At 44.4% G+C, this 22,941-nt stretch overlaps 1 protein-coding gene across 5 annotated transcripts in view; it reads right to left on the reverse strand.

Annotated features, from left to right (window-relative positions):
• Positions 1–22,941, reverse strand: part of SLC4A11 (solute carrier family 4 member 11) — a 96,919-nt gene that overhangs the window by 46,224 nt on the left and 27,754 nt on the right. For 4 of the 5 annotated variants that reach the window (XM_037387917.1, XM_037387897.1, XM_037387926.1 and 1 more), the window contains exons 3-7: positions 20,783–20,935; positions 10,709–10,755; positions 5,931–6,162; positions 5,223–5,285; positions 4,609–4,690 (exon numbers count right to left, since the gene is read on the reverse strand). In XM_037387917.1, the coding sequence (XP_037243814.1) occupies positions 4,609–4,690; positions 5,223–5,285; positions 5,931–6,162; positions 10,709–10,755; positions 20,783–20,935 (577 nt within the window). The remainder of the gene's footprint in view (positions 1–4,608; positions 4,691–5,222; positions 5,286–5,930; positions 6,163–10,708; positions 10,756–20,782; positions 20,936–22,941) is intronic. The other variant, XM_037387909.1, reaches the window with a different exon arrangement.

Genomic DNA, 22,941 nt, shown 5'->3' on the forward strand with positions numbered 1-22,941 from the left:
TTTTCAGCTGACTAAATCAAGTCAGGTTTGGCCAAAGGCAAGCTGCCTTTTGATTTGGGTTTAGCTAAATTTGATTCTCCTTTGGTTTGGCCAGAAAGTGGAAAAAAAAAATATCTATTTTCACCCAGTATTAGTCACACAAGAAAATGCTGGGCTATGATTTAGTGAGATGCCAGGTTGTGTTCTCAGCAATTTTATCTTGATCCTCCAATAACTGAGCTCATGAAAAGGGCATTTAAATTACAGTACACATTCCTGCTTCGCTGTCCTCCTCTTTCCACACTGTGTATCTAGCAGCACTGAGCATGGCACTCTGATGGTGAGAACTGGCAATGCTCCACCAAAATCACTGATACACCAAGTCACACACGCTGCAGGTCTGCCCCACACCCAAGATGTTATCAAGAGTAATAGCACATTTCTCAACTGAATCATAAAAAGGGGCAAACTATGGAGACCCAAGAGAAACAGAAATCCTCTTTAAACGCAGCAAGAAAGGAAGTTAATTCAGAAACAAATTATTCCCTGCAGTAAGAAAAAGTGCCCAGCAGAGGTAATCAGCTAGCCAGCCTTTTCCTGTCCCAATGCAGGACAACAATGACACTTCTTGTTCTCATCCACTGCAAATAAATCTTCCTCCACAGAGCAGCTCCAGGCACAAGCTTCCAGAAACCAGAATTTGCAAGTGAGGAATGAAGCTGTGACCAGCAAGCCAGCTCACCCGCAGCTTGGCACAGGGCTGTTTTAGCAACAAGGTCACTCCAAGCTGGATATAATTTTCAACTTGTAAACGCACTTTGCTGGCCTCCAAAAAGACCCATCCTCTCTAGGGAAAAGTATTATCTACAAGTCAATGCTTAAGGAGACATCTCTTCCCTGCATGCATGCTGCAGGCACTGAAACAAGTCATCCTTCTCTACAACAGACCCCCTTCAGGACCCAAATTCCTAATGAAGGGTTTGAATTTGAGGACTTTTTCATAAGAGCACCTGCAAGAGCTTCAGCTCTCCAGCGTAACTTCAGACAGCCCAACAAGGGTGACCAGGAACTTAAAATTAGTCAGTTCTTTGAACCCAGAGAACACTTGAGAGATTAGGACTGTAAATTTTAGAAAAGATGCTCTGGTTTATAAGACTCCAAATCTTGTAGTCATTTCTTTAGAAGACAGTATTTGTTTTACACAGTTAAACTACATAATTTCCCATAGCATCTCATTTTGCTCTTTGAAAGAAGGGGTAATATTCTGAAGAATACACTGCAACTGAAGCATCTCCATTTGAAATCTTTTCAACAGCTAAATCTGAAGCAACGTGGCTTTTCTACAGACCCACAAACCTCTGGGTCTGGACAATACTTTCAACACATGAAATAGGCTTAGCATTACTTTTGTCAAGAGATCCATTAGTAACATGTTTCACACAACCACCAGTTATACATTAGATCTGAGAAGTTACTACACTTAAAGCTTACTCTATTCGAACAGCAGTCTTGTTCGATATCCCAAATAACCTCATAACACCCGGTTTTGAAAGGCTACCTAGGTTTTTCCCACCTGAACTCCTCCACAGGAATCACTGCAATGACACACTATATCAGAGTAAGCAATTTTATAGCAACACAGAGCCTACAAACCACTAAACTGCTCTTTGCTTGCAGAAAGGCTTTTTTCTATGCTTTGCCTGTTAAAACAGCTTTAGCAAATCAGTTCAATGCACTGAAATTAAGCCCTTCACTAATCCATGTGCCTTATGAACGCAGCCAAAAAAAAAAAAAAAGGCTCTTCAACTACTCAATCCAGACTATGAAGCAGCTTGCCTCATGTTTTTCTGAGGTTTCAGCTTTGGAAAAAAGCAATTATATCTGTTTCCTGGCAAGAAGAATCTAGCCTGGAAGTTGTGATGCCTGGGGAATTCCACTCGGCTCAGGAAGCATTTGTTCAATAACCCACACAGCTGGTGTTTCTCCTATGGGGAGATCAAGGAGACAGATCCACCAGCAGTCAGTTAACAGTCACTTCAAAATCCTTAACATTAGGTATCCTACAGTTCGGTGTGTAATTAAAAATAAGCATTTACATCTCCATTTGTCAGACAGTGAAAGAAGCAACTGGGTGTGATAGGTCTTGGCTTGTGACAAGAGCCAGTTCTCCATATGTATCTCCATTGGATAAGGGGGAGGCCTTCCTTGGGCTTTTTGAGCCACAGAACCATGCAACACCAAACCCAGTAGCTCTCACAGGTGCTTCTTCCCCACCTTTCCTGATCCAGACATACAAAGCACCCAGTTTACCCCCTCCAGGCTCTGGATCATTGTAGGTCTGGGTGATTTGTGAGGAACTCTTCAGCACCCTCCTGGCAGTACATCTACCTGCTGCAGTCATTGCAGGTTGGAGGATACCAGAGCACCTCCCTAAGCTCCTTCTAACAGGAGAACTTCCTCAGGCTGAATAATCAAGTAAGCCTGAGGGTAATAGTTCAGCACTCCACACTCTGGGACAGATCTGGCTACCCCTCATCACAAATTCTCCAATGAAACAGTCAAGCAGCAGCTTCACATGCCAGTTTGCATCTTGCTGTTCTAGCAAATGCTACGAATAGAAAAAAAAGTTGTGTCCATGGCTTCCAAGGTATGAGATCACGTCCTTGACCAATGAAACTAATCTGTAACTTTGAAGATTTGCTTTCTAGTTAGAAGAAAACATCATGTACACCAATACCTAGCAATTTTCATCCTTTTAGAACTAAGATGGTTAAGGCACACAAAAACCAGCAGCACCAATCTAAAATTTTGCAAAGACTAAATGCAAGGATAAAGAACCAGCAGATATCTTAAAGGTTATGCCCACTCACATGGAAAAAAAAAATCATCATCAACAAATTCCTTTTACTTCAGAGTTTTCAAAGTTGTTTTGCAATCTGACTTCAAGAAAAATGTGAGACCTAAAAATATGGTTCATAATCTGTTGCACAATAGCTATAGCAGAAATACAGTGCAGTAATTAGATAATTATAGTTAATAACTCATCATTGCTTTCCCACCACTTTCTTCTCCCTCTTCAGAGTAACAAAAGGAAGAAACAAGGAAAGTTTTGCACAAGACACCTTCAGGCTGTAAGCTTATTTTTCAAATCATGTCTTGTCATGGAAGCTAGTATTACTCACATGGATGCATTTAAAGTTTTGGCACACTTTCTACAGAAAGGCTGAACCTACCCTTTTCAGTTTCATGTATATAATAACAGCATTTGTATCATGACCTGTAGAAATGCTTTGTTATTAAGTCAACGCTCTCCAAAGCCCTCCACAAAGCAAAGTCACATGCCACAGTAGAAACTTCCACCCTCTACCTTTCTTAGAGTAGAATGTACATATCCTTTGTTGCCACTATGCTCCCTATGGCATCCAAAGAGGAGAAAACTGCTCAAAAGTCCTCTTGGTTGATCAGTAGAGAAAGACTATTTTACTGTATAGTCATTTTCTTTGTGCAAGATGCTCTGTACATGCTGGCGTAAGAATAGAGTTGGCAGTAGCACACGCAGCACAGACATTATCCAGTGCAGTTATTTCACAGAACAGAGCCCCGATATGCAATAATCTCTTTGTTGTTTGTTGGTGACTTGTTTTGTTTAAATTATCTATTTCCAAGGCAGAACACACTACATTTTTTCCAGCTATAAGCAAAGACTACAACTGCTAGTAGATGGAGAGCTACGGTGACAGTTGTCCTAGCAAACTGGCTGTAAAGGCTAAAATATGTGCATGCACTCTCCAAGACTTTAGGCACCTATCCAACATACCCTAGTAATTTCTCTAGGAATTAAAATTTTTCTTGAAAAACTTGACAGAGTTGCATAAAGAAACAGACAGAAGTCAAATCTCATCTCAGTCTTTGGTTGGCTCAGCAGCGCAGGTTCTGGCCTTCCTCTGCAGAGGGACAGTTTGGCTCACCCAATACGCTTGACTGTGAGACAATTTCAAAACCCAGTTTTGATCAAGTGGAAGCTGGGGTGAAGCCACTATGTCTCATAAATCCCAGGTGACAGAGTTCTTGCTGTCTTAAGGCTTTGCTCCAGTGTTTAAGTGTTGACAATTAATCAGCATCTGAATTAACTGCCAAAGAAATTAGCGTCTAAATACTGTCCGAACTTCTGACTTCAATTTTCAGTTACAAAGTTTAGATGTTTTCATCAAAGGACTTAAGAAGTCTTTTGGTACAAGTTCCCAGACTTTGGCAGGCAAAGCAGTCCATGAACTGGTTTGCTCGTCCCTTTCAGAAGTTCCCCTCATTAGCATTTCTCAGTAATTAGCACTTTTTGGCTCAGATTTTTTTCAGCATTCTTAGCTTGTTGACACTCAGATTTCTATAGCATCCAAGGGCTTAACGCCCTGTAGAGACTGTGGTCACCTCTGCCCAGGCTACTGCTTGTCCATTTGCAAAGAGGAACAGCCCAACACTCAGACTGAGATCCCACAGGCCAGGATGGACGGAGAGAGCATCACCATCGTAACTTAGGAGGGCACATCCCAAACTACTATTCTTCCCAGAAGCAGGAAAAGTTACAAGTTTTGAGCAGCCAGCAGATTCTGCTACTCTAACACAGATACTTACATGATACAGAGCCAGGACTGCTGATACTGCACCCCTGTGACTGTTGCTGTGACCCCTTGAATTGTATCTGATAAGAGGTGAACTAGGAAAAGAAGGGAGGGAAACGTTACAGGCTGTCCATGTTTGGTTCACAACTGCAAACAACATTCCCTTTTGAATGGAAGCTAAGTACTAATACCAAGCAAACTTATTTATCTGCACAGTGGATTGATGCAAGGGTGAGAGGTGACAGAGAAAGATGGAAACATTTGTCCTGATGCTTTTGAATGCTGTTCTAAGGCTATTTACAACTTTGAAAAGCAGCTGGTTTTTCCTCCCAACATCAACTTTACTGCAATACCAGGCTATTAGATTAGCATTACTCAAACTCACAGACAGGACTAAAAGAGGCATCTTCTGAATCCCCTGCCCTCTCACCCCCTCTTCCCAATTAGTGTTCTCATTTTATGGCACTGCTTAACTTTTCTTTATTGACAGAAAGCCTAAATTAAAGAGATTATAAATACAAAGCTCTAAGACAGGTAGCAAGAAGTAACCAAAGCATGAACATGCTTACTACATGCTCAGGACTTGACATATCTGTTAAACAAATTCACTCAGGCTGTGACAGTTACATTTGAGGTGCGATGTACATGTTTGTATATTCATTCCTGTTGACTCTGAAACATCATGGGTGCCTACAGAGAAACAATGCTTAGTTAAGCTTCTTTACATCTTGGGCTAAGAGGTAGTGTTTTAGTCTATGCTATGACATTTGCTGATAGCTTAAGGTGACACGTGAGCCAATGATGTTGGCTAGGGCTGCCCTGATTGAGTTTCTGGAGGAAAACGAAGTGCCTCTCATCCCTTCCAGCAGGCTGGGAGCAACACGAAGGCTCAGCCTTCCCCAACCAATTACTCATCCAAAGCAGGCAAAACTCCCCAGCCTGTGTGAATTCAGGTGGAGAATCACATGGCCAAAGAGCCATTTCTGAAGAGACACCAGCAAGCATCTCTTTCTGAAGAGCGTTGGACACTTGTCTGAGGACAAGCATACCTAACGGGTCCAAACAGACAAGACACTCCAGTGCTGTACACTTCTCACCCCAGAGAACACCACTATGTGTCATATTAATGAAACAGGGGAAAGGCTCTACCAAAACATAAAAACCCTGGAGACATAAGACCCTTCAGTCAGAGTGACACGGAAAAAATAAATCCCCAGTGTCACATGCAACATGCAAGTCCGGGGACCACGCAGTAGTGAGTTCAACACCCCACTAATTGAAAGGATGACAACTTAACAGTAACCCACTGGCAAAAACAACTCAAGAGTTGATTACCATTCCCTTCTCTTGGGGTCCCTGAATCTGTGAATAAAGTGCTCATGATTTTTTCAAAGTTGCAGCTTGGCTCCATGTTCTCAGGATCTTCAGCAAAGTGTTTCAGCATCTCTCGAAGAACATCATCCAAGGAGGTGGCTGTTTCATCAAGGATGATGCTGGCTCTGGCCAAAAACCCATCCAGGTCTCTGTGGGCTCTGACTTCCTCCTCAAAATTCTTTAATTTCAGGTACTGCGTTAAGAAGAGGCAAAAGCATTAGACAGCTATATGCAATACCTAACATCAAAGGCCTAGGATCCATGGAGTTCACAAGCAGTTTTGCTGAGGTTACTGCCACCCAACCAATAATTCCGGAATCACTTTGACCATTCAAGATCATGTTTAGAAGAAAAGAAGGTTTATGCATTGATGCATTAATGCATTGAAGGTTTGCATTTGCAAGGCTTATCCTAACAGAGTGCCCATAGGTGAATGCCTAGGTACCATTTATACCCTGACATAGCAAGCAGAATTAAAAAAAAAAAAAAAAAGCAGCTTATTTTTACCTAGGATAAAGCACATCAGTTAGCCTAAAAGCAAAAATGCTTAAGGTAGCATTTAAAATCCTCTTTAGGTTTAAATAATTCAAGAAGATGGCAGAAATGCAGGAAAAGTTATTTGGAAGAAATGGATTTTGAGCTCAGCAGCACGAAAAATTACCAGTATGCATTTCAGTGCAACCCAAGTCAGTTCTCCAGCTGGAAACCACCTCTTCCCAGTGGTCCCAATCAGGGACCCTGAAGTGGGAGGTGGGGAATGTCATCCAGCCCATCACCTTTTTTGACACTTCTTATTTCTATTGTACCCACTCCCAAGGAAGTTTTCTTCCTTTGTGCGCAACAGTTAGCTTTGACTAAATTAAAAAAAAAAAAAAAGAGAAAGAAAAAGAAAAAGAAAAAATAAGGACAGTAGACAGAGGCTGAAACTGTTACAACTCTCCGCTGGTTCCCTCTGCTGCCCCAGACTTGTTTGCCTTGAGACAGTGGAAACAGCACACTGTATTACAGAACCTCAACTCCTTTCTGGGTTTGCCAGCTGCGAAGTTTGTTAATTGAATTTACCAAACTACAAATGCATTGTTCCCATTTCACAGTCCTTGGAAATCCACACACGCAGTCAGCATTCACAGTACTAGTCAAGGAACGGCAGTCCCATCCTCTCCTTCAACAGCTTAAGACTGAGTGAGGAAATGGGAGCTGCACTTTGTTCTGTGGATCTTCCTTCTGACGGGAAATCAGCCAAACTTGAATTCATGATGTTCAGGACCAGATTGTCAAGACATTAAAATCCTCAGTCCCCCATAAGCTCACAGTAAGAATCAAGCTCTTAATTACTTTTACAAATCTGACACCAAGTTGTCTCCACAACAGGACCTTGGCACGTTCTCCCCAAGTTACAGAACCACCCCAAAGCCTGACTCACAGATCCCCTCCTCTCACACATACCCCTTCTAGCTTTTCCATTTATAGCCTAGACACAGGGAAAGAGATGCTAACATCTCACTAATTACTGTAATTATCACAGCAACTATCAAGTTGTCAGTACACATCCATTGCAATTAGCACTGTTTTACTTTGCATCAATCACTCCTTACACAGCATCCTTGAGAGGGAGGATTCTTTGAAGTATTTCAGCTCCCACCCCCAAGGCTTTGTTACCATCTGTTTTTAGAAGAAACAGTGACATAGCTTTGTTACAACTCCACCTCAAAAAGACCATATAACTGCCAGCGGCCAAGTCAGTCTCAAATTCTAACTGCCTAAGAGCAGGTGTTAAAACACCTATCACACCATCTGTAACACTGCTGTTCATGGGGTCATCATATGACCAGCAACCACCTCCCAAAGGTCACTCATTTCAGTTTGTCTGGTACAGTCCAACATCAGATGTAGGTTCAACCAGAAAAGAGGCCAAATGACCTGGACAGGACTTAACAAGGTGGATGGCAGAGGAGGTCAAGAGCATCAGGAGTGCCACAGTGCTGAGTAACTTTCAAAAAAAGCAAGAGTGGCTTCGTGTCACCAACTCCTCCCATGCATGAGAGAAGCTACCAGAAGCAGAAAAGTGCAAGAAGAAAGCTGAAGGACAGCAGAAATTAATCAAAGGCATTCGGAAGAGAGCTATTATCTGCCCACATAATCTCAATCAACACTGATCTTCCAGCAAGCTGCACATGACAGCATCATTTGCTTGCTGTGGCACGACAGCACTGTCAGCAGCTTACTGCAAGTCAAAAAGATTCAGCTCCAGCTCTGCCACAGGCTTCAGGCAATGCCTTAGGTAAACATTTTTCCATGCCTCAGTCCTGTCTTATTCCCCTGCTCCCAGTCCTTTATAGAAAACAGGGGCAATAGCCACCCTTATTACCACTCCCATAACACTGGGAAAGATATGCATATTAAACATAGCAAGGCAAATACCTACCATGAAAGGTTTTAAATACATCACTCCCCAAGACAAACCAAAAATCAGATTAGTGGAAGCACTGGTACAGTAGCACCCCAGAGACAGCTCAAACAGAACTGTTCCAGTCAGGACACCTGGCAGTTTCAGGCAACATCAATGGATTGCTCCTTCACAAATATTTTCAGTGAGATAGTCAAGTCACACCAGGATACTTGATACTGGCAACCTGATGCTGGAAACTGCTTAGCAAGAAACCCAAGACAGCTACTCAACAGCCATGTTAATAGCATTAAGTATCCTTGATTACAAAGCTGCCCATTGATTCGTGGCAAGAACAGAGACTGCTGTGTCAAAGAAGGGGGAACACATTGAAACAGCCTCCCCTGACTTCAGGCAGGCCTCTTGGCCAAAGTCACACACTATCTGTTGCAAAAAAAGAGCTCTCAACACCCATTAAGAAGTCCCAAGATGCAAGCTCTTTCCTAGGGCTGGGCAGCTGCTCTGGAGACCACCTCCAGTTACAGGCACTGCAAGAACCTTCAGATAAGGGTGTCCAAAAAGCACACTGTCCTGAGCAGAGCTCTACCTGAGCTGTTGCCATGGTCACTTGGGCCAATTCCCTCGGAAACACACTGTGATGGTGGCTAAATATTTCAAATTGCATCAAGGGGCTTCTCTTGATTTATGCCTGCCCAGTACTGTGCCAGATAGCAACTTGCCTGAGACACAGGTTAGGAGTGCTGGAAGGCCAAAAGGCCACAAGAACCACAGGCTACCACCAGAGACAGGGACAACCCAGCAGGGAAAACACTCCCAGATAAAAGCTTCTGACCCGATCACTTTTCTGCTAGCAATTCCCCCTTCCCAGACACTTGGAACCATCTCCTCTGTGAAGCACAAAGTTTCCACTTGTCCTCCCTGGAGGCAAAACCTGGCAATAGGATCTTTTCTCAAGCCCTGCTAAAGCAGGCTAGCTTTCTGCTATTTGTTGCTCAACAGCACACTAAAACACTCAAGCATGAGCTACAGGTCAGAAAAACCAGGAATCCTACAGCTCTGAACAGCAAAAATAGAACAGGAGAGACACATGTGTTAGCAGTTTCCAACTGTTTCTTATCAGAGGCAGATCCTGCATTTGGGCTTAGAATTTGCACTTTAAGTGTTTAAGTTCTTAGGTTACTTTCAGTCAAGTGTATACAACTGAGTACACTGGCACTAGACAAATTATTGACAATGACATTTCCATTCCAGAGCACAGAATAGCTTATTTTAACTTCTACAACTTAATATCAAACAATGTTTGATGTTATTTGTTGTTGGTGTTTTTTTGGTTGGTCATTTGGTTTTTTTTAAGTTGGAGGGAAGATTTCTTCTATTGAAGCTATTGCTCATTTTCCTCCCCCTACTAATTCAGCCTGCTGAAATACCTTTTCAGGATTTGAGCTGTCTTAGAGGCTTTAAGCAAACCAGAGTTAAAGAGTATACTGGGATTCCCTAAAAAGCCCCCAAGGCTTTGGTACACAGATTTTAGAATCCAAGTTACAGCCTTCGACAAAGCCTGCAATATATGATTTACCAAGATCAGCAATGCTCTAAGTTTTCATACAGACAGGCAGCCCCTCCAACCAGCAGACAAGGCAAGAGCCAAGACAACTTAAAGCACCATGAGCCATGCCTCACAGCCCCAAAGACCAAGGCTTCATGCGGTATTAAATATCAACCCATTTCCTCCCCGCATACTTTCTGTGCACTTTCATAGCCAGAGGTTTGTAGTAACACAGCCTGCACAAGGGTTTTGCTGCACTTTCACTTTATCGTTCCTGAGTTACGGTCTTGAAAGCAAGTGTAAACTAAGCCTTGTTTCCTAATCATCCTCCTAGACTGCTGTTTTCCAGGGAATTCGCTCCTGCTGAACCTTGCAAAGGCAGACCTGATTAGCTAGAATAAACAGGAAACCAAATCACAGCAATGTCTATTGGGTGTTTCTGCTTTTGGCTGAAGAGGAGCTCAGCAGCCTGTATCCCTATGGTGTACGCTTGGATCCCTTCACAGGCAGCTGCAGAAGAGAAAGTGATGAATTAAGTTGTCAAGGAATTGTCTGGGACAAAAAGCAGTGGAACAATCAGAATCACAGAGAAATTGTTTGGAGAACAAGCAGCACATGGCTTTTTAGGTTTAAAGACAGACAAAGGCATTCAAGGAAAGACACATTAATATGCCTTCTATTTAGGCCAGTAAAAATCACCTCTCCACCCCCGTAGAGTGTTTCAAGATCCTTTTCTCTGCTTCTGGATGATGAAAAAGTAATTGATCATACAGCATCCCTACTTACCTTCCTTGATGTATGCAGTAACACGCAGCCAGCACTTTCATTTTCAGCTGGAAAGGGGAGAAAAAGTAAAATCAGATCAGAAAAGTGTTACTATTGCAGGTACCTGACAGGCAGCAGGAACCAAGCAGAGGGTCTCAGAACAAGGTGAATTATCACTCTTGGCAGAGGATGATCTCTAAACTAAAGCAAAGATTCAATTTTTACAACATTTCCCATTTTGGAAGTGTAAACCAAGTGTAGAAGCAGCTTTTGGCATTATCAGATCAGCTGGGGTTTGCATCTTGCAGCATTTCCACCCCCTCCCCCCCTCAGATTCCCTATGTATTTTTACATGCCACTTCCCACCTCACCCCCTACCTCTCCCCAAAATAAAATAATTAAAAAAACATCTAACTCCTAATCCTTTAGGTAATAATTTAATCCAATGCATTGCTGTTTGATAGATTGAGGCTAAGATTGCATGAGTCATGCTCATTTGGAAACTATTCTTTTCCTCGTTAAAAGAATCAACAATAACACTCAGGCACCTCCAAGGGAGCAGGCTGTGAGAGATCACATACAGTGACTCGAAGATGAGCACATTAATGTCCTGTCAACTCACCACGCTGCCTCCATAAATCTAAGCTTAAAGCAGCAGAGCACTTGGGAAAGAGTATTGCTGTTTAGAGACTATTAAATGCCACTTAAATATGCAGCCAACATACTGGGATGGAGGTACCTGGGAAGTTCCTGGTTCAAACTTCTAAGCACCAACATTATTATTTTCTTAGGGTGTCTATGAAGCAATTTTTGGGGTATAAACCAAAAAAAAAAACCAACAACAAAACCAAATAAAACCCTGTTGGTTTTGCCACAAGCCCACTCAATACTGCTTGTATCCAAGGCGGCTTCTCTGTAGGATTACTAGTACCACAGGTACTGTCTGTGCATCCTCTTTAAGTCCTCATCTTCAGACACTCCAGAAAGCCCACTAGACCGAGCTGCTACCAAAATTTTTGCATGAAGCACATGAACAGTTTTCATTCAAATGAGTGTAGCGAGAGCATGGAAAAAACCCACTGAAGACCAAAACTTTTCCAGAGGTCAAGCTGTGGAAAAGTACAGAGATGTAACACAGAGTTACAGCTATTCAGATAAGGTTTTTGCTTCCTTTCCAGATCTGCATTTCCAAATCCTAACCTAGAACTGCTGCAATCCCATTTCACAGGCTGACCACACACAGAGCACCTCCAAGCAGCCCTGCTACTCTCCAAAAAAATAAGCTAAGGATACAATTCACAAGAAAACACCCAAACTCCAAAAAAGCGTATTTTTCTACACAGAAAGCTGCTTTAATCAAAGCCACCCCGACCAAACGGAAATTCAAGTCATGTCCACGGTGGAGTTAAAAGGCTGCAACTCAAACTGGGAACAGAGTTGACAATAGTACTAAAGGATTGCCTTTGCCTCCCACTAAAATGATGGTTCAGAGGCTTTGATTACATCACCTAACTCCTCCCAAAGTTCACTTGGATGCCACACATGTGATCGAAAGCATCACTTAACTAGACAAGTCCGCTGGTGCAACAGTCCCAATTACTACCACTTTTGACATATCTTTTTGAAAACACAAGCTGTTTCATCTAAAAAACGCTATTTATTATTAAAAAGCAAGTACCCAAATAAACCAGAAACATCAAGTGTTTTCCCCAGGCTCTTACATTTGTAGTTCTCCAATGTTCACTTACTCAACATATAGCCTAATTACACATGCAAAAGTATGCTGGAAGATTTGGAAGCCATAAATATTTATTGAGGAGAAAACATGCTCTGGTTTTTCGGCTCTTAGCAAGAAACATTTCTAGAGATACAAAATAACCACAACCCTGAACAACAGCAAGCATGTGCTGAAAATCTATTAAGATACCTGCAGTCTGTCCTTACGGATACATGCAAATGCAACAGCAATTCATGTTCTTTTATCATGCAGGAACTCTTAGTTCCTCTTATCAATTTCAAGTATCTATCAATCTTCTCTGCTGACAGCTCTCTCAGGTACTCATCACAGATGAGAACTGAGTGCTGTTTTATCAACACAAGCAAAAACATCTAATTATTTCTATTGAACCAGTATCTTTCAAACTTCTCAAAACAATTGTTCTGGATACAGATGTGATGCTTTGGAAAGCCCACAGACTCATTCATCATTTCATCCAAGCAACATGCCACTCAGACTCGATCCAGGGAAAGGAGACAGCTGGATATGGCCATCCTGGTTCTATAACATTACTGAAAGACAATAGCAAATCCACTAAAGCATGAAAAATGGCGTGGGGGGGAACACACACACAGACTGCCCACATGCTCTCCTGCATGGCTTATGAACCACCCAGTTAGTTACCATGGGGGAACTCAGTATGCAATGCGGCGTAAAACCGTGTAAGAGGTTGCCCATGACATGTCCATCAGGAGACAGCTTGACTAAAGCACAAGACCAACCACCAGCAGCCTGCCACCAGTTTTTTCCTCCTTCATGGCTCTAGCACTGCTTCCCTCCAGTTATGGAGAAGCTGAAGAGGTACAACTGCCTTGAACCTTGCACCTCCATAGAGGAGCCCTTCATGCAAATAAAATGGATACAGAAAACCACAGATTCACCCTCTACTGACAAGAAAGAAACTATCCATCAATCAGTTATGTCTCACTACCAGGAATAATAACTAGATTTCACACCCAAATGACAGGATTAATCACACTTAATTAAAAAAAAAGTCAACACCATGTAAAACTTTAATTTCTATTTTTGTGGTCCTCCTTGCTGGAGAAAGCAAGATACAAAAGTCTATTTTAGACAAGCTAGCTAGCTACACACATTATTGTTTCTGTTCTAGCACACAGTTAAAGGAGAGCTGCCAGGGGTGGCCGACCTTATCTGTTAGGCTGTGCTCCAGGCTCTGCCCAGAGGAAAACCAAAAAGTCAGCAACGCATCTCTGACATCCCTTGGCAGCCACATCAAGGCGACACGCATATCCCGAATTTCTAGGACGCATGCACACAAGCACGCAGCATTACTGAATATGTTACAAGCAATTCACTTGGAGTTCACTTCAGTTTTAACACTGATAAATTGCCAACATTAGACTTCACGCTTGTGGCCTTGTGTCAGCATGTTCAGAGCCCTACCAGGGCACTGCAGTACGCCTCCGTTTATTTCCCACTATTTGCAGAAGAACAAGACCCATCCAGCTTTTTTGACATGAACAAAGAGTTTTAATAATTGGAAACGAGAAATGCAGCAGGAAATTTGCTATACTCCAAAATAGTTTCAATCCAGCTGCCCTTTACGTAACACCCCTGATAGCAACCTAGAGAAATTAAATCCCCTCCTTGCTTCCCTTGCCATCCCCTGTTCAGATAATGACATCTTTATGCAGACAACCCTGAAAACAGATCCATGAAAGTCATATGCCAAAGTTTAAGGCTTTTCACCCTTTGCCTGAAGATATCTCCTTTCAGTTCAGATCCCATTCCTTCCCTTCCCTTGTACAGGTCCCAGTCCTGCCCTTAACACCTGAGAAGACACAAAAGCATTTGGAGCAAAGCCACCGCTGGATGCCTGCAACATCCTAAGAACATATTTTTCTTTGGGATAAAGGAGCAGAAATTAGAGAGCAGGAACTTTTTCGGCTGTGCAGGTGTCAGTGCACGTTACTTTAGCTCTACATGCACTCCCCAGTGCACCTCCCTGGTAAACAGGCTAATAAATCAGAGCAGAATACTTACATTAGCACCTCCACGGTTTTCTCAGAAAAGTATCAAGGATCTAGTCTAAGTATAAGTACTTAAGGTTTGGGGGTGGGGTGGTGTTATTATAAAAAAAGCTATTTTATCTGGGCTTTCTTCAGGGGTGTAAGCAAATCTAAGCCTCAGCTAGTTGTGTTGAACCACACTGTGAGCAGCAAAAACTGTTCTGCTTTTAGAATCTGACACCTTAAAGTATAAATAAAAACACACTAGCACATGGCATGACAGGAGCTTGTTAGGAGCCATGGAGATACCTCTAACTTGTCACTGACAGCAAGGGATTGCACAAGCAGGATCTCAAGGGGATCATTTACTTTGGTGTCCTGCCATGGCTGTGCCGAGTCTGGACTCATCCTCATCAGACTTCAGGTTAAAAATTGTTAGATAAATAATTGCATCCCAACTAGCTCACTTTTCCACAACAGGGTGGTGGGCTGAGCTACAGTAGAAAGCCTAAAATCAGCTGGTTTCATCCCTCTTAAACCAACACACAGGTTAAGAGCAGATGGGAATAAGCAACTAGCTGCAAATTTCTGGAGCAGGCTGGAAAGAAGCGGGCAGGGTGCGGAGGAAAACCTCACCTGAGTAATGCTCAGCACAGGCATCACAAAGGCTGGGCAAGTGAAGGACTATCGCCTTGCACTCCCCTCTGATCATTGTAGAGGAACTGGAAAGAGGCAGACAGCACCGACAGACTGACCAGGGCTCTTGCACAGAGCCAGGGACAAGATAAGAGTGTGAGCGCTGTATCACTTGTCACACCCAACTCCCCAAACATGCACACACTCAAAAGCAATTTTTTTTTTTTTTTTTTTAAAGCTGTAGTAGGCTTTGGCATTAAGTTTGGGGCAGGGGAGAAAGGTGCATTTTCCCATGCCAACTAGAGGGGCAGAGCACTCAAAATCCCAGAGGAAGCTGCCCCGAAACAAACCCAAGGTGAAGCACCTAGAAGGGAAAATGCTGCCTTTGTGCAAAGCCAACCACGCTGCCCAGCCCCCACCCCCCCCACCTTCCTCAGCTTCATAAGCACCACTTTGAAAACACTCTCATCAGGAAATTCAGAGGGAGGCCATACCATCGCATCCCCTCTGCCTGCCCCCCCGTGACACAATTGGTGTATCCACTTTCCATTAGAGTATAGGAAGCTTCGGCAGCCCAACATCCCACGCTGACATCAAACTACTAAAACAGGAGTTATCAGATGGAACGCGTGGGTCAGCATTGTGCCTCAAGACACAAAAAGGACCTTGGTATTAATGTGAGGAAATGTGGCTATTGTGTGCAGAATGATACCCATTCAGGCCCAGACCACTTGTCTCTGGACGCTACTCTCTCTGGAATATCCTTGGCGCCAGCATCTAGCATTTCTCCTCATCCCCTTAAAGAAAAAAAGTCACCTCGGCAGGGGCCGAGCCATGAGCGAGAGCACTGTGTTTTGCTCAGAGCGGCAGCAGCGGGCGTGCACGTGTGTGCCTCTGGAGTGGATTACAGGAAACTGTTGGTTCTGCATATCAAGGAATGATCAATTGTCCAGAGGGTGGAACAGGCTTTAATTTCTCATGAAGCATAAATTGTGTCCCGTTATTTCCCCCACACACTCCAACAAAGCCACATCTTGCTTTCCAATTGGCTTTTCACTGCCATCAGGATTTTGCTGCCTTCCCCCCAAAAAATGGCTTCAGGCACCTCTCTGCAGCTAAAACCACCAGTGTGAGCATCAGCTGTAAGTGGCAATGCATACTGCAGTATGCATTTTATGCAGTATGCATTTTAGCAGCTACAGCTCCATGCATCCCTGGTAAGTTGTACCCAAGTTTAGGAAAAAAAAATAAAGAAGAATTGTGTAAACCTTCCTATTGCAACCTGGGGAAAGGAGAAGGTGAATTGTTTTAAAACCCCAAACCACAGGAACAAGATCCAAAGGATGGAAATTTGCCTAGCTGATTTAAGGGGGCTGCCAAGCAGGTAAGAACCTTGTGACTGACCGCAAGGCTGTGGCCCCACATGCTTTGCAGACCCACTGCAACAAGTGAAGGTTGCATTGCCTGTCCACCAACTTTAAGGCTCAGCCTAAACCAAATTGCTGTATTCATTTGCAGGGATTTATTTCCAAGCGTGCTACAGAAAGTAGCAAGCGGTTGAATCCCCTAGTTTGCTGTTTCTGCAACAGGTTGAAGGGATGCAGGTATGTACACCTGCAGCCCAGGCTCCAGAGGGATTTATGGAAAAGCCCACATATAAGATACAAAGAGAGACAGATTTGCATCCAGATAGCATTAAGACAGAAGGATTGATACATTTCAAGCTAGCTGAGAGAATAGGAGAGCAGTAGTAAAGGCATGTATGAGCCTGCAAGCCACTAGACAGCTAACCCAGTAGCTATGAATCAATCAGGGTTTGTTGCACACTGGTCTGGAAAGAGGTCTCCCCCACTGCACTCCAAATTCACTGATGCTCCTCATTCTCTCTGGCACCAATTCCCAGGTAACAGAGCATCAGGCTGGATTTTCCACCTGCAGCACAGGAAAGGTAACATCCCTGCTCCTGAGGTGGGGGCTCCCTCTCCAGCCTCAGGGAAAAGGACTTCATTTGGGACAGGAACACAGTACCAACCAACTCAGGCAAAAACACACACAGCAGGGCACAGACCTAACATTTCCCTTGTACACATTTATTGTGACTTCAGAACATGTCTCAGTCTCTACAAAACATTCTGATCTTCCCCCCCAGCAATGCAGATCCCAGGGCCAAAAGCATCCAGCTTCAGATGAAGACCCATCTCCATGCTGGAGCTAACATTTGCCGAAAGCCAAAATCTTGCCACCAAAACCTAAGCTAGAAGGGTGAAAGGCAAAAAAGAATAAGAATAATAAAAAAAAAAAAGACACGCCATCTTTTATCAGCTACCTCAAGGAAGCAATAAAACACCCAGAAGAGAGGACCCAAGTATCAAAACTGAAAAGCATTTCAGTGCATAGGCACCTGCACTGATTTGAGCTCAATATTCCATGTAAAAGCAGCCAGTATTAATTAAAAACAAGATAGGCCATACCTTAAGCCCCAGATTTCTTCAAGGTATCCTGTTTTATACACATCTGTGTGCACAGCCCAGCATTTTATGACAATGGTTAATTGTCACAGTTTTATGGGCTGTGCTATGTTTTGTTGGCTCAATGTTTAATCCCACCAGTGATCTTTTTAAAACAGAATTATAATAAAGTGCATCCAATTATGCTCATAGCAAGCTGTACGTAGATCATACAGAGATTACCAGCTCAACAGGACAATGGCAAAGCTGTCACCACATCTGTAATTCTATTTATGTTGCCTGCCAGCACCCAGACCTTGGGGTATCAACTCATCCCCTCCCAAATAGGATTTTTGGATCTTTTAGCCCTAAACTAAGGTGGGCAGCAACCTCACAGCAGCACACCAGAACAGTTCTCCAGCAGGAAAGAATTTGGACAGCACATCAGCCAAGAGACCAAACCGTGACAACCAGAACAGACAGACTCACAGATACCACAGAGCAGCTATTTTGTTTCAAGTCACCTTAGAGGTTTTTCCTGCTGGAGGCGGAGCAAGTGTATTTTATGCAGCAAGTGCATCTGACACTAGGGAGCAAATCAACGCAAGCAGTACTGGAGAGCCCTCTTTGCAGAAGAGGGCCTGTGGTCAGTCCCTCTCTGGTCAGGCAGCAACCGCTCAAGCCCCAGAAAGTGTTGCAGTGGGTCGCGTGACACACGAGGGCAGTATCGAGCCCTCTGGCACTAGGAAGCCTTTAGCTCAAACAAAGGTTTCACCCAGTTTGGAGAAAACAAAAAAAATGAGATAAAGACAGAAAGATGTCATTCCCAGTCTTGCTTTCCTTCCGTGTCTAAAGAGCACCAGAGGACCTCGTAGGATCCTGGTGTACTAGCTCCCCTGGGGGCTGGAAACTAGATGTCTGGGGGAATCTTGCATTACCTGGACAAAACCTGCAGGTGTTTTGTTTGTGGGTTTGGTTTTTTTTTTAGGATATTTGTTTGCTTTTTTTGGGCCCTTTCTTTTCAGCTTGTCTTGCTGGACACAAGCACTGCAAGTGCTCAGCTCCACGGTTTTGTTCCAGGGAAGCAAAGCTTGAGTATAAAACAAAACTCCCAGAGAGCAGCAGCAATGCAAAGGCATTTCTGAGAAGTGTCCCCTTGCAGAGCCAAACAAGGAACAGCACACTCCCAGACATACCCTGGGCATGGCATAGTTAAATGTCATTACTGGAAGTAGCTTAGGAAGCTTGTGAAGAGAGTATTTTTTCAGCAGTTCAGGCTACTTTCATTAGAAGAGCTAAGGAAGTCATCTCAACCACTTTCAACCACCTCAGAAGTCAGCTGTCCCTGAGGATCAGCTATACCCTCTGCAGCCAGAGACTGGTCTAGTATTATAAAATCTACTCTGGAAGATGCTTCGATAAAATCACCTCTGAGAAAAAGCTGACAGGCTAGATGACTAACACCTGGAGTCTGAGGAATCCTATATGCCTGACAGGGAAGAATTTGGATTTTGGCTACATGGACCACTTTGATGTTGTCACGGGGAAAAAAAGAAAAAATAAATCTCACTTCACACCACACCTGCCCTTATTGAAAATGTGAACTTCTATTCTGCCCAAAGCCCATTTTTTATAAACCTCCATCCTTACATTCAAAAGCGGATTCCAGCAGACCAAAAGTCCATTTTTCCTTAAAAATCCTAAACATGTCAACTGAAGAAAAAGGATACAATTAATATCACCATCGCAAACATCAGTGCTTCAGGGAAATAAGGAAGTCTTTTTTTGTCCTATTTTGAATGGAAGAGAAAATACTTACAAAAAGCCCAGGAGGACACACAAGGAAAGCCAGCTTCTTCGTATGCAAAAGAATCCACAGCACTTGCATTCCTCATCCCCGAGCAATGCACCCCCACAGCATTAAGCCCAGGCTTGTCATAGCAAAGTACAGTTCCCCTTAAATCTTTCAATTAAGACGGCATTTGTAAAACTGCAGGCTTGAAAATTACTAGAAATTATCCCTAAGTTAGAGTCACCGCTTTGACTCAAAAAGCAAACTTCAAGACAGTCCAGCAGAGGTCCAGGCCATGCCTATTCTGCATCACCGTTTCCAATAACTGCTCACTATAGATTGCTTGGGGTTTGCTTGTAAACTGAAAATAACTTTGAGGAAACTTAAAGGACTCTCCAATACTGCGATGCCAAGGAAAATCCAAAGCTCGTGTATTTAATCTTCAAAATAATCAGTGTCCACACAGGCAGGCTCCCTCCAGCTGCTGGAATGAATCCCAGGCTGCTGCCAGGTCCCAGGACTGCTTTTTTCTAGACACATCGCGTGAAAACCAGGTTTTGCTAGCCCTTCTCCTTCAGCATTTAGCATACCCATGACACAGAAGATGTTAAAAAGGCACACTAGAGGCAAAAGCAACCTCTAGAGCAATCTAGGGATTTTATCCCTCGACAGCAAACATTTTAGATATCCCTGAGGGTGGAAGCCCCAGGTGTGTGTTCTTGCTGGTGTGCTCATCCGCAACACCGTGGGCACTACCACCAGCAAACACCATCATCCTCCTCATCATGAAGCTGCCTTGAAGCAGGTACAGATCTTACTAAAGCATATCTGGGGGAACACAGCACTTGGGACTTCACCCAGAGCAGGCAGCTTGTATTTATAAACTGAGCATGACACACAACAGCACCTCCCTGTACTATAGACTCAGGTGCATGCTGTGGGGGCCTGACTTCCATCAGAGATGTCTAACAGGCTGGTTTTCTCCCCATTTTTGCCATCTGCCTCAACACAGCAGGTCTAGGGATTACCTCTAGCCAGGAGGATAAAACCCAAAGGATGCATGTCCAACCCCCAAAATCCCCCTACACTTTTTCTTCTCTTACCAATTGCTGCAGAGGGCAGAAACTGATCCAGGACAATCCACAGCTCCAACTCACCTCCAGCATTTCAATTAAAACAAGATCAAAAAAGCCTCCAAAATCCTCGGGAAGCCCAAGAACCACATTTCAGTTATCTACACTGCCAAAAATACCCTGATTCCTCACCAAAAGTAGCTCTCCTTTAGCAACCAGGCCACAGCAGCAAGAGCAAAACAAACTAGGAGCTGAAACACTGCATGCAGATGGCTGAAGACCCTCTCAGCAGCCAGACTTAATAGGGTTTTTTTCCCCAAAAAACCTCTCCAAAGTTTCTCAGTAAGGAACAACCGCGTCTCGTAGCCCCATCTTGGGGCTGGGGGTTGACACTCACCAGCGGCATTCGGTGGCACCTCCAGGTTGACATTGACGAAGAAGCGGATGCTGTCGCCTGAGACGATGGAGGAGTTCACTGCGTCAAAGAGCTCCTCGCCCCCCGTCTCCTCCTTGGCCTCGCAGCCATCATCCATGTCACACTTGAGGTACCCTGCCAAGGAGAGGGGGAGGGTGGTTAGGGGGGGCGGTTAGCAGGGCCGTGCCAGGGCACCCACCGGTCACGGCCACCCAGGGCCGCAGCCAGGCCTCGGCCGCACCCGGGGGCTTCCCTAGAGCCTTTGTCTGGTGAGGGCTGAGAATTATAAACAATGGGCTCCAGCACACCTCGGGTTAGGCCACAGGTGGGTGTCCGAAGGGCCAAGGGCTTGGCACACCAGCCCGCCTGCCAAGCCGATGACGTGAGCGGCAAAGCCAGGAGTCACCACCTTGCTCCTCTCAGATCAAAAAAACCCAAACCCCCACCACATCAGGATGAAAACTGTGATCAGAAGCCATAAAACTGCCAGGCAGCGACCCAGAAGCAAGAGGTGCACCACAGCCCCAGCCCACCCCAAACCCAACTCCAGCCGTCGGCTGCACAGCCGTTTCACTTGCTATTCAGCAATTTGAAACTGGGGGGTGGGGGGGTGGGGGTGGAGAAAAAAAGCAAAAAAAAAAGACCAAAAAAGTTCCCAAGGAGACAACCAATATGGATGGACAGACCTGCAGCTCCCCACGGGGTAGAGGAGCAGGTCACTGGAGGCAGCAGCACCGAGAAAGCGAGGCAAGTTTCTTAATTACAGCGGACAACTCCTTAGCCTTTTGTAATGCTTCTAATTAGAGTTTAACCTAGCCTCATTCAACAGCAAGCTGGTTCACTGCAACATTTTATTACGAAGCAGCTGGAAGACTCTTGTGGCATGCTTGTGTATCATGTTTAATTAGGAGAATTAGGGACATTATAGAATGTCAATTTTTACATTACCAGGATTATTCAGCAGCTTCTACCCATCTTCTGACAAGTCTTTTATGCCTAATTTGAAGCAGGAGGGATATATTTCATTAGCTTGCTTTAGGCACTATAGTAAAATGAAAAGGGTGAGCTTTGAGGCAGAGGTTTGAATGGGGACTAAAATATTGATGGCTTTTTTTAAAGCCTTGTATAAGCAAACAGAGGCAGCAGCAGCTAAAAGCAGCACACGCTGTCTTGGCGGGATCTTGAGCCAACAGCTCGCCACCACACAGAACAAGCCCTGAGCCGGAAGGCCACAAACAGGAACTCAGTGAGGCAGGACAGGGGCTGCAGCGCTTCCTGACGCAAGCAATGTGCCGACGGGTGCTCGGCATCTGCCCAGGAGGGTGCAAGGGAGCTGCAGGAGCTTCAAGCCTTCAGGTGACTTCTGAGCTGCTTATCCAAGGTGTGGGAAACCCAGCAAAAACAACTCAGACAAAATAGAGATTAGGAGTAAGATTAACCTATCTGCTCGACAGAACCGCTTCAGGTTTATTCCTATCAGAACTGCTCCGAAGGCTTCAAGAAAAAGCATCCACTGTGCTGCTGTCCCCATCCAGCCTGCCCAGCAGCTTGCAAAACACACCAAAACCACTCTGCTGGTGGATCTTAGACAACTATTTCCATCCCTGCACAATGGAAACTTGTCCAAAGACAGCCAGAAAGAAGCGAGGCAAGGAAAGCATAGGAAACGCCTGGACACAATACCCAAAGTATCACAGCACTCTGGGCACCACCAGGTATGAAACTGCTGCACAATGGCTGGCAAAATGTGCAAAGACAAGGGAGAATGGCCTTACACTGAAAGAGGGGAGATTTAGATTAAATATCAGGAAAAAATTCTTCCCTGTGGGGGTGGTAAGGCACTGGCACAGGCTGCCCAGAGCAGCTGTAGATGCCCCATCCCTGGCAGCATCCAAGCCAGGCTGGACAGGGCTTGGAGCAACCTGGGCTGGTGGGAGGTGTCCCTGCCCACAGCAGGGGTTGGAACTAGATGGGCTTTAAGGCCCCCTCCAACCCAAACCATGCTGTGATTCTGTGATTGAGGGGCAGCCTGTGTCCTGGACAGATGCAGAACAGCCAGACAGGGTGCCTGCTGGCATCAGAAGTACTGCAAAGCCCCATGCAAGCACCTCAATTCTAAACAAAGTGCCAAACTTGGGGTT

The sequence above is a fragment of the Falco rusticolus genome, chromosome 1 (genome assembly GCF_015220075.1).
Source record: "Falco rusticolus isolate bFalRus1 chromosome 1, bFalRus1.pri, whole genome shotgun sequence".
Lineage (NCBI taxonomy): Eukaryota > Metazoa > Chordata > Aves > Falconiformes > Falconidae > Falco > Falco rusticolus.